The sequence below is a fragment of the Egretta garzetta genome, unplaced genomic scaffold (assembly GCF_000687185.1).
Source record: "Egretta garzetta isolate BGI_Z169 unplaced genomic scaffold, ASM68718v1 scaffold533, whole genome shotgun sequence".
NCBI classification, from domain to species: domain Eukaryota; kingdom Metazoa; phylum Chordata; class Aves; order Pelecaniformes; family Ardeidae; genus Egretta; species Egretta garzetta.
This window is the reverse complement of record NW_009259191.1, coordinates 63,894-78,067: the sequence shown is the minus strand read 5'-3', so window position 1 is coordinate 78,067 and position 14,174 is coordinate 63,894. Positions and strand designations below refer to the sequence as shown.

The window sequence follows — 14,174 nt, the reverse complement described above, 5'->3', positions numbered from 1 at the left end:
AATATTAATGTTTCTACACAGAGATTGGTTTGCATTGGGGGTGTAATTTGGAAAGGTATCTCTAGATGGTCGCTTCTTGAAATCAGGCCCAAAGTATTTAAGGACCAAAATCATAAATGTTTTATTTAAATAGTGATACACTTGTTTACTTTGTGGCGGATTGATCCCTATATACTGATCTTGATGTCTTTATATCAGAGGGCAGTAATGCCACCACTTTGAACGCTTCCAGTTAATTATCACCAGAACGTTTTGATAATGACAGCGTATTTTGCAATATGAACAAAATAGGGGAAAAAGAATAAGAGTTTAGAAAAAAAAGGCCAAACAAACCCTGGGAGCACCGACTTAAACAAGTTCAACAAATATTCAAGCCACATTTAATAACTTTATGAAACTAGTATCAAAGTAAAGAATATATAGTCAAAATACAGAAATAAAGTTGAGTGAGAGGAAACAGCCTGATGAGATCAACCAAAAGTTAAACAGAACAGATTAATATAAACAAGTTAGCTGAAAGGTCACTTTGCTTTGTGTAGCAGTATTTCAGCAATGCCTTTCCTCAATAGCCAGCTTAGAAGGAAGAGCTAATCTGAAAAAAAAAAGATATGCATCACTTTAAAATCCCGCTGTACGTGTTACTGTGATTGTTTGTAGAAACAGCATCACCCCAATTTGCAACCTATGTTAATTTCTTATTTAATAAACATAGTGGATTTTTTTTTTTTGTAAGAAAACAAAAGTTCAGAATGAAGTGTCTGCATTCAGCTTTCCATTACACATACATTTATCTTTATATTGGCTATGAATTCTTTTATTTGTGAACTGCAAATGATTAGAATTTGCTTACACTTCCAAACCTTTTGTTTGTCATAGATACTTCACTTCTAAAAGTGTCTGATGTAGCACTCACTAATTACAGAATTACAAAAGGTAGAATAAGGCTTTTCCCGCTCAGAAATTTGCATTTTTGGTAAAGGTAACAATATATCGGCTTCACTAACACCCTAATAATAGGCATACATTTAATTTTTTATCACCATCCTTCCAAAGAAAAAAAGAAAGACTAAAAGATGTGTGCAACTGGTTTTTGCTTAATACAAAATTTTCAAATCAGAACTCATTTTGCTACGATAAACACTATGAATTACATATAAACATATGTGGCAAACAATGTGCCAGGCTTTAAAAAAAAAGTTTATTAGCAGATGACAATTCTGTAGTGCTATTGTGCACTATACTGTAAGCCCAGAGATTTGGAAAAAAAAAAAAAAAAAGAAAAAAAAAAAAGAAAAAAAATTAACCAAACCAGCTTTGACGTAGGTTTGGCATCAAGTGTACGTTATGGCCTTAGACTCAGTATGCTCATTCTGTGGTTGAGAAATTTAAAGTACGAGATTTTTCCACATCAGATAGCAGGTAGTTGGTGCATACATTTCAGACAAGAGAACTAGGATTTCTTGAATTTGAGACGGGATCAGTAATCTATTGTTAAAATGTCCAAATGGTGCAATAATAAGGCAGATTTCTTATTACACCACCTCTTCAGATACTCATTGTTTGATGAAACAAACAAGGTGCTTTAAAACAGCAGAGTAATAGGATACAAACAAGTGCCAGAATGAAGGAAAATGGCTAAAATGGGAACTGCCCTTTCTTTCACAATGAGATAAAGAACTTTTGTATCTGGTATTTGAAAGGTTTTTAACAGCTGATATTCAATATCAGCTGATTCCTGAAGCGTTGGCAAGATACCAGGTTTCTGGTACTGGCCATTTCTAATGTTATTTAAATATTCACATCATGCAATAAGCAGTTTCACACACTGCAATGTAATGGAAAATACTTCCTAAACTGAATCAGAACTGAGACCCAAAGCAGAACCAGTAAATAAATATCTCGCATATATGTCAAACTATATTCTTCAAACAAAACCTTACATCTTATCAAAGAAGTCAGAAAGAACTAACAAAAATTATATGCTTTCTACTATAATACTGTTAAATTTCTATGGCTGAGAATGTCCCGTTAATTTTTTCTGCCTTTTTAAATTAGTTGACAAAGTAGAAATTCAAACACAGAAATAAAATGCATATATATGAGAGCACTGGCTCAGCGAGATATCAAATATACAGCATTCTAGTGTCAAAAGTACAGGCAGAAATGTCCAAGATTTCTTGGTGAAAAAGGGGCATTTGAGGAGTAAAAATTCTACTTAACAATCACTCACATTTTAACAGTGCATTAATTATAACAAAAGCTGGATGATAAGTGAGCAACAGAGTCATAATGTTCAGTGTTCATAGCAGAATTTTATCCTCTGCTCATTTAGATGAGGTTGGAAACATATACTCATGTATGTGAAACTTTAAGTAGCTATGTTTTTTTCAATTTTCAGGATTCTTGCAAGAGGCAAAGTTGTGACATTGAATCGAGTTGGATGATAGTACAAGGTGGCGTTGATAGAAGTCTTCCTTTTGACGCTGTGCCTCTGGCTTGTCAAAGGAAGATTAGTCCTCCGATCTTGTTTGATCTATTCTTTTGCCTCTAGGAAAAGGGTTTCTTGAGGATACAGTTTTACCTCCAGTAATGATTTATTTGGATCCAGCTGGGTCACCTGTAAAGATAAGAACAAGGAGATATGTTTAAGTAGACTTTTTTGAACTGTTTATCTTCACAGGGCAGATTTTCACCGGGGAGATTTCTGAGTCCCTCTGTCAGTGATAACTGAAGTTGTGAGTATGAATTCCCAGGATGAAGATTAAGAAATATATATTGTATTTTGTGTATTATTATTATTTTGTAGTAACAATGAACAGAATAATAATAATAATAATCAGAATCCACAACATCAATTCCAAGAAGGTCTGGTTTTCCACCGTAAACCAATGTATGAATATATCTGATTTGCCAAAGCCAAGATCTTTTGGAAGGATTACTAGAACACATGAGTTGAGATGAAAAATAAAACTGTAGTCCCAGATAAGTATCCTAAAGTTTCAATCAAACTGATCCAACATGATTTCTCCATTGAAAGGGGAAACTTACTCTGCCTTTACTTTCCTGCTCCTAGCCACCTCCACGTCACATGGTGAAGCACCTAACTTTCACTCACGTTGATGCTTATCAGCCACCTCAGTGAACCTAGGCTGGGAGCAAACTGTCCACTCCCATTTGTTTGGTTATTTTTCTGTCACGCCAGAGAGTTTAACTGGTGAACACGCAAGTCCAGTCAACACCAAATCCAGTGCAAGGTAAGTAGCAAAGGCACTAACTAAGCAGTAGGTAGAAGGGAGGAAGCAGGGCCCTCCTTTCATTGGGTGTGAGATGCTAAATCAGCTCACCGGGTGGTGAAACTGCATCTCAACCCAACGACTGAAGTGTATACTTATTATGCATGTGTGTATATACATATATGCATTGTAAGTACTATGGGTCTGTATATAATTTATGTAGACACTTACATGTGTACATTTGTGTTATAGGATTGTTCCCTGGAATCCTGACTCCTCGTTGGATTTGTAAAGGTATTTAGGCAATCGCTTGTGCAGGTGGATATACAGGAGAATTCCAGTGAGAGTTAAATGCCATGCAATTCAGAAAATAATGATACAGGCACTACCTGCATCATTATTGCCAAAATTCTTCAGCATTTGGATCTCAGCACCAAACCCTGCAAGCTGCTCAATATCCTGATTATCCCATTAACGACTTTCACTTACGGCACGTAAGCGATTCTCAAGTTTATAGTCAGCAAGGAACTTTTGTGTTGAAGATTCTATTTCGAAGCTAGACTGCTGCCTGTAGGATAAACCTCTTCTATGAAAATGAAATTTAATTGTAAATATTACATAATATAATTATTTATATAGACAAAATAATGATGACAAGGGTCCTAGCGTCCTTCAGACATGCAGGTTTACATGCCAATGCTGTGCTATCCTTCAGAAGACTACTGCAAAGCTTCATATAGAAAGATGAGCATTATTTCTTTTAACCTTATCATCTTCTGAAATATTTCACTTCCATTTTTAAGCTTATTTTCCCTAGTAGTTCTGGTTTAGTTTATTTTGCTGTGTGACCACTAGTTACCAGAATTTTGCTTGTGAATAATAGATTATTAGTCTTATGCTATAGGTTTAAATGTAAAGGTATATCGATAAACATTTTTTCCATACTTAAATTTGTTTTATCTATGATCATATCTTGCCACTACTTTCTAAAATTATTTTTTGAAAACATTTTGTGTCAAGCACACCAAATACTATGAATTAATAAGAAACACTAAATGTATTTTTTTCTTACTAATCCTGTTACCAATTAACAAACGCAGTATTCCTCCTCTTTCTCTCCCCCCTAACTAAATCAGGCAAACTTAAAATATATTTCTATTTCCATTGTTTTATTGGATAATTACATAACAATAATTATTTAAACAAATATTAAAAGCTTATCACTTCCTAAGTCCATTGAAATCAATGTAATTTCACCTCTCTGCAACAGAATTTAAAAAAAAAATACCCAAACAGATGCATTATTTTGATTCCCAAAGCAGCAACATATTTTATTAAACTTCATGTACCATGGTGAGCTATTGCTAAATGTCTGAAGAGAAAAATAATTTATAAAAACCAGACTCAATTTTAGATTAAATTATTGAAAGGTTATTATCTTAGAAAGCAAACCTGTTACGTAAAAAACAGCCAAAGTAGTGCATTTAAGTTTGTGATTACAGAAGTATGCTAATTAAGTATCTTGTTGCATTTTTTAATGTTTTGGTATTCTGCTACAGTCCATTATTGCACACGGGCACAGAAAGCGAGGTAAATAGGGGTCTCTGCAATTCACAGCACATGAGGTATTGTGCACCTGAGAAGCAATTTTCCTTCCTTTCAGTTCAAGCAAGTATCTAATTAGACCTCTCTATTTTCAAGTCCTGCAACATTTTTTTTTGCAATAAAAGCCAGGAAAGAGCGAACAAGTCTCTTCTACATTTGGGAAAAAAATCTGAAAAGCAAGCATAGGCAACGAACACTGTCTTCCAGACTGTAACCATATGGAAACCTATTATTCACTTGAGTGTAATTCAGGATAAATATCCTAGTCTAAACTCTACAGTTTGCAAACTTCAAGTACCTTAAATAATAACAATGCATGATGTCCCTTCCTCAAAGTCTTCATACTTAGAAGGTCAGCTAAAACCATTTTGGAGTACCTGCAGCAAAAAGGACTGTGCAGCTTTTCACCATCATTTCAGTGTGCTGCTTAATTCACTGAGGGACAGCAGAGTTTGCAAATGTTTACACCATTACCCAATTAACTAACAATATGGCTCCTACATCTGTCAACAAACAAAGCTGTTGTTGCTTTGTTTTAGCTCCTTGGCATTTTCTGTTCATATGGGTCGCCATTGTACTTAATTATCACACCATAACCCTTCTGCAGCTTCTACTTTGTTATTTGTGGTTTGTAAATATGTTGTTTACTATAAAGAATAGAAGCCTTATTAGTGACTGCACCTCCTACCAAAAGAAATGGTTTCTCTTGTAAATATATGAAATATAAGACCTAAGATGCTTTGCAACTTACAGTATCTTAGAACAGAATTAGAAACCAAAGAATGATATATAATAGAGACTAAAGGACCCTGGGAGAGCTGTAGCCCGCAAAGATGTCCAATGTAGTGCTTTAATGAATTTTATTCACTTAAATAAATTTATGTGGATTATTTCAAAATGCAAAGTATTAAAATACCTTCATACTTAAATCTGTATACCGTGGTTCATTACCATTAGGAAAAATTCTGGAGTCCACTTCAGTGCTGACCATCCTTTGCTCTGATGTCATCACATGGCGCTCTTTTCAAAACAGCCCTGCACATTATGTAAGTAACATTGTCCAAAACCCCTACACCTTTATTATTTAAATATTTTTTTTACATGGTTGGCAATTACATAGAAAATAATTTAAGCATGCATTTATATACTGAATCTGATTTGATCCTGTTAAGTCAATGAGATTATATAGGTACTCATGTGGTGAAATCAATGCTGTATTAAATAAGGTTGCAAAATTCACCAAATTAAGTATTCTGCATTTGTTAAAGGCCTGAACAAATGGTAAAAGCATAGTGTTTCTCTATATTTTCAAGTCCTACAATATCTGATTTTCGACCAGCCACATGCATGCATTTTATGCGTCCACTCACATGTCACATGGTGATACCAGCTGATGAGGTGAATGTATTTTTAAAATATATTTTGTGCTTTTGCTAAGGGAAGTACTTCATAATGAAATGTAAACTAAAACCCCTTAAAAAGAGGCTCTAAACTGTTCCAAATTTACACAGGGAGGAGGGTGGCAGAGGAAGTACACAATGTTCAGATGCTAAGAGAGTGTAACTCAAGTGATAGCAAAATTACTAATACTCAAGCTCACAGAATTCTGTAGAGTAGCATGCACGTGCATTCAGGGCTGTCCCAAAGCCAAAGCAGATGGTGCCCTCGGAGTTGTCATCTTCAGGCAAACAACTTTCTATGCAAACTTTAACACTCCCCTCTCTTCAGGGAAGACTCTTTCGAGCAACATAAGCAGAGGGAGGTAACAGAACCTTATTTCTATCAGCGTAAGATCTTGCCATCGAGCTATGAAATGTTGCACTTTCACTGGAACAGGTTTAAGTTGGTAAAGCGGTACTTTTCTTCCAACTGTGAATACACTTTTACAGGACCTTATGCTTTGGTGCACTGAAGCCAAGACTTGATCTTTTAATGTAAAGAGCTTTGTTTTATAACTGATGTTAAGGAAATTTATTATTTTAACAGGGATTTGTTTAAATGAATTCTGTGGTAATTATTTTGGCTAAGCACTAGCTAGTTGGTTTGAAGTACTTCTGCAGCACTTTGAAATTTGAGTCACTTAAGATGCGCAAAACTAAAAGATAGTAATGTTAATTCTTGTAATTCTCCTGTAAGAATGTAGTAGCTACTTGCACTTCATTCTGAATAAATTCCTTGGGTTTCTTAATGACCCAATAATGAAAAGTAATACTAGTATAAACATAATTCTAATATATTTTTGTAGCAAAGTCTTTTTCCTTCTAGAACAATTTTTGTATTTTTTCTATCTTCACCTTTGCTGACCTGTCTGTTCTACTACATGTTCACATCCTGAACAGCTGTACTTTTACCATTTCAAAGGTGCGGTTCCTTACCCTCCCTAACTCTGCAGGGAAAAGATAAATACAAAAAATGGCTTAGTGCCCAGGAAGGTCATTTAAAAGTAAAGAATCGAATACACAATTATTATGACACTTACACAAGCAGTAAATATCACACCCTTCACCTTTCTCTACACCCTAGGACAAGGATCTGATTCCTGAGTAGCACAGCCTCTATACCACTTACACACGCATGAATACATTTAATGAATCTAATGGACAAAGAGTTCTTTTACTCTCTTTCCTAATCCTCCTAAAGTATAAATGCAATAGAAATTACTTAAAGGCACACCTGGTAAAGTACCAGATCTGTTTAAAAAACTATATTTTCAGAATGACATACAAACAAATACAGTGAATCCTTTCTACCTATTGAAATATCTATGGGTTATATGGACAATGCGCTCAACTTGAGCAACAAAAAAAAGTAGGGTTACTTTACAGAAATACATGCAATTAGATCTGGTTTAGTTGAATAAACTTGGAGATAATTTACATCTGAATTGAAGAAAGCCGTCACAAATAAGGAAAAATATGTCATAGTAAAAGACTTCTAGTCTCGTTCTAAGTACAAAGCTTTAATCCAGAGAATAAGATTATTCTCTTATTCCTCTGAAGAGATTTTCTCAAAACAGTATTTTAGATTAAGCATATTTTAAAAATACATTTACTAAGCAAAGTAACAGATGTTCATTAAACAGAAAACTGTGGTGTTATACCCTCTACTTTGCGCACACTTTCCACCTTCTTAGGAAAGCCGTGCAGCTCTTTGAGATACCCAGGATGCCACCAATCTTTACATAGTGTAAATTTTTGTTGACTTAACATAATTTATATCAGAAAATAATCTGCTGCATAGATTTCAATCAGTGAAGACTTATAAACCTGACTTGCATTACTTGTCTTTTTAGACAGTAAATGAAGATAGCAACTATATTCTCCTCTGTTTTATAAAATACTAAGCATAATTGCAGGGCAGTGCAAGTAATAAGGATAAACCCAAACCCAGTGTTGCCATATTTGTATAGTGACACCTGGTGCTTTTAGAAGTCCAACATTATGAATTTATGATTCTACATGAAAATTTGATTTTTTAAATTGGGAAAAATACCTCATCTTTGTGGACCAAAGCTTAAAAAACCCACAAACACTAATCATTCTTGCACCAGAACTAAATACAATCCTAAGTGTTAATGATCTTTAAAAAACCCCCAGATTTTTACCCAAATCCTATGACTTTTTAACAGTGGGTTGTAGAAATATAAATAGAGTTTATCTACCTTACAACAAAAGATGTTAGGAAATGCTGCATACAGCAGTTCCAACCTGGGTAGCTCTGAGGTAGTTCTGTGCTGCTTTTTGGCCCAAGATCCAAAATTTAGTTCAGTGATCAGTACTCCCCCAAAATATGGCCAGAGTACATCCCGTAACTAACATGACTGTATCTGTTTTGTATTTATTTCTAAGAATTAATCTCACTGAAATGTCACTACAAAAAGGCTGCATCTTCCTCTAAACTTTCAAACAGTTCATTTTCAATGACAAAATAACAAATATGCTTTTTCATTTTGGCAGGAGAAGTCAAAACACAAAAGTATTTCAATTAATTAGAGTCTCTTTCAACAATACAACTTTTGTTGATGTTGTATTGATGGTTATAAGTAAAAATTGATCAATTTAAAACACAGACATAACCACTTCACTGTTCTTTGGTACAGACATTGGCCACAATAACCAGCTGGGACATTGACACCACAGAACATGGCACACTTCGAGTTTAAGAGGTGCTTGAAATTTCTTTTTTGTTGGGGGGGGTGGGGCAGGAAAGAAGAAAGTTGCCTTATACACTGACAGCAAGAACTCGAAGTCACTGTCAGTCAGAGGAGTTATCTGCAGGTACTGAACAAGATGATGCTGATCTCCACAGTGCCAACAACTCCGAGACTGGAGAACTTCAGATTTTGAGGGAAGAGGAAGGTGCTGTACACCTCTCCTCAGATTTTCTGCTTTCCTCCCTTCCTTCTTTCTGGTTTGAAATCTTTGATCTATTTAGGAATTCTTTGTGTGGTTTCTTGGAAAAAAAGAAGCTGACAGAATACCCCAGAACGTGTCTTCTCCTGACAAAGGACCTGCAGGCAGAAGAGCTCCATCACCTGCTCCTTCACACTATTTACTTTCAGTTTTCTTGCTGAGTAGAGAAAAGGTTTAAGTACTGGCATTTACAGATGAGAGCACTTGTATGTTGAGCATCCTTTCTGCTGTGCCAAGGAGCAAAACAGCCTGTTACTGTGGGCGCTGCTGCCAGTGTGCTTATATGGAACAAACAATTATTCATGTATTTGATTATTTTAAAATGTGCTAGCTACAGAGGAGAAAGATCATGTCCCCAGAAATACTATAGCTTTTGCTGTGGATATTGATGAAGAGCTGAAAGGAGGCACACAGCCACATCTTCTGGAAGTTTGAAAACATAAATATATTTAGCACTCCAAATGAACTGCAAGAACTTTGCTTTGCATACATCCCAAAGGGGAATGGATGCGAACACAGTCACTCACAGGAGAATGACCCAGGATTGGATTCATGTGCACTTAATTACAACTGCATGGAAAAACAATCCAAAAAGATTTCTATCACAAGTTCAAAGGATTAAGATGTTCAGATAGCACAATGATATCTACAGTATAACATTGTGATTGGTAGATAGGTAAATAGAATAAAAAGTGTACCTAAGACTGCTTTGGTGATTTAGTCTGATGTATTACTTATGCAATTACCAAAACAGCAGGAGATCATTAAATTTGCTGGTAACCAGACACAGCATTCTTAGTATCATACTATTGCAAAGGCTCTTTATTGGTATTTTATCATTGCATTCTCTTCCTACAGGGGGAAAAAACCACCCAAAATTGACATTACACATAAATTCTAGGGAAAAAGTACGAAGTATCTTAAGCCCGGTTTACACTGGATAATGCCATATGCAACAGCAAAAGCTCTGCTGCTTAACTAAGGCATCTTCCTGCGAACAATAACGCGCCTCCCCTGAAATAAATGTTTTGTAAAATGGGGCAGCGCTGAATAAAAGAACACTTTTGGTCAGAGGGATGTGCTTGGGTGGAATATATTAATCACATGGTTGGCATTAGTCATTGGGTTAACTAATGAGGATGACTCAACTGCAAGTTCACATACTGCACTGAGTATTCAGTGTGGTGAATGCTTGCTTACTTTAGTGAGTCTTAAGTAAAATAGCTCATCTGAAAGGCACACCTATTTCCTGAAATTGGTTAAACACTCCCTGTATTCAAACAGAGTTGTTGTAAGAGATCAGAAACTATATTGACCTATAGAATGTAATTCTATTTCTTTTTAGAATAAGCTTACATCTATCAGATGAGGAAGATATTCCTTCCATCTGCTTTCAGTGACTTGACACATGAAGGGCTTCAATCTTTCTCTTTGGGTATCACAGCCACTTATGCAAAGACACGAGGTCTGAAAAGACAGATCAAGTCTGTCTGTCCTGTAAGAAAACATTGTGAAAAATCTTTCTGTAATACTTAGAGAATTTTTGACTACCTATATGGAAATTGTATTTCCACAAAAGTAAACATCACGTTTCAGGAAGCAAAATCTACTCAATATTCTCTAAAGTACTGCCATTGACTTCGGTAGGGCAAGAATATCACCTACTCCCTTTGTAGGTGCTGACCGAATGGCTGTGATCCTGTTCTTTGTGAGCAACAAACTTGTTAAAAGCAATAAAACCTAGGGGCTGCAAAGGCTTCAGCCTTCTGGCTGCAGTCATACGTGATCCATTCCTCTTGCACTCAAGGTTAATCAGTCCAGTCGTTCTACTGTTACAAGTCATCAGGAAGAACGATCAGAAATCGTGCTTCTAAAAGAGGCATGGGAATGTAATAGTCTGGTACAGCCAATTTGCTTAGGCAACTTCTCAGTGTCTTAACTAAACTAAACATAACTGCTTGAATAAATAAAATAACAACGTACCCTGAAAAGAGAGGAAAGACAAGGGCAGGTAGTATTGACTTAAGGGCAGTTGTAAATGACAAGAGGAGGGACATCTACCTTTGTCAGTGGCTGTGGCCTTGTGTAAACTAGATCAGCGCTGATAAACACATGCCACCATCACATCTATACTGACCTGAAAAAATTTAAGTTATGTGAATTAAAACAGATGAGTACTATTTTATGTAGTAAGAAGTAAATATCAGTAACTGAAATGACGGGAAAAAATACATGGATCACATGTTAAATTTTCCCTGAACTTACAAAAACAATCTCAATTTTTTTTTTTTTTTTAACATATCAGAAAAATATTTCACTCATCTGAAATCCTCCTTTGCCATGAGCCAGATAGTCAAGCTGCTTTGCTGATTTATGTGAAGTTACTAGAAGTGCTGTTGGGTATAACGATGACACTGCATGAATCCTTTCTCACGCTAACACCTTTCTTCCATCTTGCTATCGAGATGATGATGAGGGGAAAGAATATTAAAATCTAGAGATGGTCCTGGACGTGTAACTCTTTCATGAACTATTTAAGGAGTCTAAGCATCACCTAATGAGTTAAAAGTAGGTTATTTGAAGGAAGTAGTTTGCACTGGGTGGAACGCAGAATAATCCTTACAAAGAATGCCTTCTAGAACTGATACACAAAATAGCCAAACTACCTGGCGTAGCAATACAGGGATTATGCTCTAACATGACCTTTCCGAGAACATCAGAGGATAGTTGCCTGCTCAGATGGCTGAGTGCTGCAGCTAAACTTACTGTCCTGTGGCGTTATTTTCACCACGGTGGGCATCAAAGAGGATTACTCCTGTCAGAGCAGAGGAACGAATGAACACATTTGGATTTGGAGGAATATCTTACTCTGTGCTCCCGTATGATATTAAGAATTGTCTGGCCCTAAATTTACTGAAAACCTGATCATACCTAATTTAAATTGGCATGCAATTTGCGTTAAATTTATTTTCTGCCCTTTCAAGGGAGACAGATTTTTTGTTTCTGTTTATTTAAACTGCTGTTGAAATTGGTTAATTAAAAGGATTTAAAAAATCTTAATACTCTAAACAGAGCAAACTGGTTCTGAATTATTAAGCAACATTTTAGATGCATTTAAATAACCTTAAGTGACTTAACTGCCACCTGATCCTAAGCTGTGGCTCAAAAAAATAAAATGTGAAATACTGTAGAAGTCTTGGCTTACCAGGGCTTCCAGATACAGTAAATAAAGAGCTTAAGTCTCTAATACCATGTCTGGAAAAGGCATACTCTCAAATACATAACTAATGCTCCACCTTAAGGAGAAGTGAGCAGAAGCAATTGTAGATTGCAATTTTGATTTTTCAGAAGAAATTAATAAATTCAATCTTTCAAAAACAGTCTTCCAAAAGAGAGAGCATGCCAGGACCTCCTTTTCTGACAGATACCACATAACATTCACAAATGTATCGGTAACCCTAGTAAGGTGGCTGAAGCCCAGTTTTGGTGAATTTGTTCTGCACATTCCTCCTATAGTTTCAGGTAGACATGGTCCCCCTTCAGCTTCTTCCCTTAAGTGTGGTGAAATGCCCAGTCCGTAAGATGTTAAAGAGTTTTAGGAAGATTTCTGCAGATCTCCACCGCAAAAGGAAGCGAGGAACCCATCATGCGGGAAGCCTCCAGGGTACCGGGAGAAGGTGGGTCTTGCAGCTGGCAGGCTGAGAGGACTACTGAAATCAGGGTTTGGGAAGGCTTTTAAGAGAAAGGAACTTAGAAGAAATACTGACTGAGGAGGTTGACTGAGCACGCTAATATGCTTAGGGTAAGCTCTTTTTGTTATAGTTAAATGCATTTTGAAGATTAGAGCAATTCTTGGAAGAAAAGGAACTGTAATTCTAAAATCAGCAGGTACATTTAAATAGCGTGCACATTTGCTTCCATAAAGCCTTTGCAGGTGCATTTAAGAATAATACAGAGAACTTGTAATACAGCTTTTCACTCTGTAAGATGTGCTTGCCAAACATTTTCAAAGTTAGAGGTACAAGTTACCTGCTGGCCCAGGTTCACCCAAGTGATACACGCTTGTCGGTATGGTATGTAGTGCTGCCTTGGCTAAGGTACTGAGCGAGGAGGTGGTTGATATCTAATTTCAGCGCTGGTAGAAAGAACAACGCTGTCGGTGACAAAGACCCAATAACAAGTCACTGCATGTGCTTAACTGCTTTGGAATGTCACTGCTGCTTTAAAATCTACAAGTAGTGTCTGGAAAAGGTTAATCTGTGTATTTACTCATGTGTAGAAGTTTGTATTTACAGTAGGGTTATGATACGAACTTTAAGTTAGCTAAGGATATCTGTGTAAGCAACTGGAACATAGAACTCAGAACTAATGAATTTTTATTTACCAAAGAAGTAAAAATACTTCAACAACACTGTATCAGGACTGATAGCTTTGAAAAGCAGGTAAAAATGCTCTAACAAGTTTATTACAAGAAAATGCTGATTTGGTTGAAGATAATTGCCTCCTTTCAATAAGACAGAAACAATTCTGGGGGTGTGTATGTTATTGTAATACAGATTTGGTTAGAAGAAAAAAAATACTAACTTGAGAAGACATGTTTTCATCTTACTGCAGCAAAAACTCCAGCAAAGTAATTCTCATACTTTCAAACATTTTTTCAAAAATGTTATGTATAGTTTAAATCCAAACAGGCACTTCAAATCCTATTGTTTTCTGGAGCACAAGCATCCCAAGTGCTCTGTTCTTGTTGCACAGATTTCAAGGGATGTTTGTGATACCCATCATATAGCAGAAGGGTCTTGACAACTTACAGGGTATTTCTAGGAGCCTATATACCAGGAAGCCTAAGGCAATGAATATGTAGCTTTACCGTACTTCCAAGGCATTCATCAATGACTACTTTTTTTTTTTTTTTTTTTTTTTT

The 14,174-nt window shown here is 36.0% G+C and overlaps 1 protein-coding gene across 1 annotated transcript in view; it reads right to left on the bottom strand.

Moving 5' to 3' along the window:
• Positions 1 to 368: 368 nt before the first annotated feature.
• The window catches only part of LOC104123497 (FAS-associated factor 1), a 70,440-nt gene continuing 56,634 nt past the window's right edge, over positions 369 to 14,174 (bottom strand). The window contains exon 12 of the mRNA XM_035891344.1: positions 369 to 2,617. Within this exon, the coding sequence (XP_035747237.1) occupies positions 2,534 to 2,617 (84 nt within the window). The 3' untranslated portion in view covers positions 369 to 2,533. The remainder of the gene's footprint in view (positions 2,618 to 14,174) is intronic.